We start from the raw sequence: 2,231 nt of genomic DNA on the forward strand, positions 1-2,231 counted from the left end.
TTACACAAACCGCAATATGAGCAACACTAAAACGTGGCTAGGGTTTGCCTTTTATACTTAGGACAAATAAGAAACCCTAAAAACGTTTTAAAACAACTAGGGCTAAGTTGGAAAATTTTGCAGAAAAGCGATCTGCCCGAGCTTCGATCGATCTAGCCTAAGCTTCGATCGATCGAGCCAGGCCGAAAGCCACAATGCTTCCTGCTTTACACTCGATTCCAACTTTACATTGATATACAACTTTGAGCTAGTTTTAAACACTTCTAAACACATTGTTTTGATCATGGTTTGCCAACAATACAAATTAGAATTCTAAATACATAAAATCCTAAACTTTAGAACCTAACAGTGAGGACAAAGAGGAAGCCTCTCGGTCTAAGAGTCCGGGTGATCTCCGAAGCAAAACTGACTGGCCAGTTCTAGTGGTCTAGGATGCCAATACCAGAAAACTCGAAATCGAAGACGTTATCATCGAACGGTTGGCGATGTGCCTTGCCAGAGATGATCATCGGCAGAGACAGTCTCTTGGAGATTCCGAAGGAGTCGATTACGCCGATCTCTCTTAATGCAAGTACATCCTCGTTGACTAGGGTTTCAAGGCAAAGAGCCTTGGAATTAGGAGAGAGAAATGCTTTGGAGACAAAATCTTTGAAGACAGAAGAGTAAAAGTCAATGGATTTGCACAAATTCTTGGTGGACCAAGGGTCCTATATGGACACAGGGACACAAGCATTGAGTCTTAAGGATTTTGGGAAGAAGCAGAAGCTGCCCGAGTTGCAGGATCAGCCTTGGACCGTGATGACGTAAGTGAATTGGACAACTAGGATTAGAACTCCCAAGGAGAAGATTCAGACATAAACGTTCTACGGACTGGGCCTTAGTCTTGGTGGGTCCATGAATCGTTCACTGAGTTTATTATTACACACCACCAGGAATTAAAGGAAGTAGCAACATGCAATACCAAATAACTCAAAATCTCTGTCTGGGCACAAGAACTTAAAATCCCATAAAGAGTCACAACTTCCTCATCCATTAATTCACCAAAAGTATACTTCTTGGCCTTATCCTCTTTCTATAAGTTTGGTCGCATACCACTGTGTTACCATTCTATTTGCATTCTAAGCTAGCTGGGATCAACGACTCTGGCAGGAAAAGCTACATGTTTTATTAACATGATTGGAAATCTTGGCATCTAAGGGGTCTAAATTTAAATTATTTATATTTATAGCCCACTATCAGGCATCATCCAAAATTAAAACTACCAAACATATTAGTATATGTCAGAGCAGGCATGTATGAATTGGTTAAAACCTGCCTTGCCTCCAACATATTGAACTAAGAAGCAAAACCTTACCCTCCATTGTTTGATAGCTCATGTCAAGATAATTAGGGTTAAGCTATAATACTGTGCAAATTCTAGTAAAAGAAAATCACCTTATGTTTTTTGATTGGTAAATTACACACACACCTAGTTGATCTTGAACCCATGACTTCACCCTCCATCCCATTATTATTGGAGGAAGTTCCAATTGAGCTATATAGCTCATTGGTTAAAAACAATTTGTAGGAACTTAATATTAGATATTAGTGATAAAAAACTATGGATAAGATAGATCATATCAGCAAAAACATTTTAGGTTCAGAACAATGAAACAATAGTTGAGCTTCCAAAAAAGGAGGCCTAATAAAAATTCTAGGCATGCAAAATTATACAAAGATGGATAGTAGTCAGCCCAAATATGTGAAACAAGTAACTGAATCGTGATGAAGGATCAATACTCACTTTTACATCTCTATGTATATGGCCATGATGATGAAGATAGTCTAAACCCTTCAATACTTCTCGTAAAATGGTGGCGATAACTAGCTCTTCAAAACCATCAGGATATGCAGCCTTCAGTATGTGAAGACAAGATCCCCCAGCCATGAACGGCATGACAACCCACAGATTATGGCCACTGACAAACGAGCAGTGTGATTTAAGGACATTAGGATGATCAACCAAGTTCATTGTTTTTGCTTCACGAGAAACATTATTCTGTGGAGAGCCCACACAAAAGAATATGTTAAAACAAGTCTTTGCAAATAGCAACAATAATAAGGGTAGGCAGTATGAATGGTGCAAATTTCAATCCCCAAATATTTTCTAATACAAAATGGTTCTACCAAACCTTAAAAATATTGTGCCAACTGCATTCATCCTAAAAAGGTTTACAAGAAATTAAGGGACA

At 38.5% G+C, this 2,231-nt stretch overlaps 1 protein-coding gene across 1 annotated transcript; it reads right to left on the reverse strand.

Moving 5' to 3' along the window:
* Positions 1-419: 419 nt before the first annotated feature.
* On the reverse strand, positions 420-2,011 carry LOC115970422 (cAMP-dependent protein kinase type 2-like). Its single transcript, XM_031090060.1, has 3 exons — positions 1,784-2,011; positions 962-1,072; positions 420-707 (listed from the first exon to the last, which is right to left on the reverse strand). Exons 1-3 carry the CDS (start codon positions 2,009-2,011, stop codon positions 420-422), a joined length of 627 nt encoding a protein of 208 aa, XP_030945920.1.
* Between the last annotated feature and the right edge of the window lie 220 nt (positions 2,012-2,231).

Source organism: Quercus lobata, chromosome 12 (assembly GCF_001633185.2).
Source record: "Quercus lobata isolate SW786 chromosome 12, ValleyOak3.0 Primary Assembly, whole genome shotgun sequence".
NCBI classification, from domain to species: domain Eukaryota; kingdom Viridiplantae; phylum Streptophyta; class Magnoliopsida; order Fagales; family Fagaceae; genus Quercus; species Quercus lobata.

Coding starts and splice junctions, on each gene's coding strand:
- LOC115970422 (XM_031090060.1), bottom strand. CDS start 2,011: ATGAACTTGGTTGATCATCCTAATGTCCTTAAATCACACTGCTCGTTT. Junction 1,073..1,783: donor ATATACATAGAGATGTAAAA/GTGAGTATTGAT, acceptor CCAAACTTATAG/AAAGAGGATAAGGCCAAGAA. Junction 708..961: donor CAGAGATTTTGAGTTATTTG/GTATTGCATGTT, acceptor GTGTCCATATAG/GACCCTTGGTCCACCAAGAA.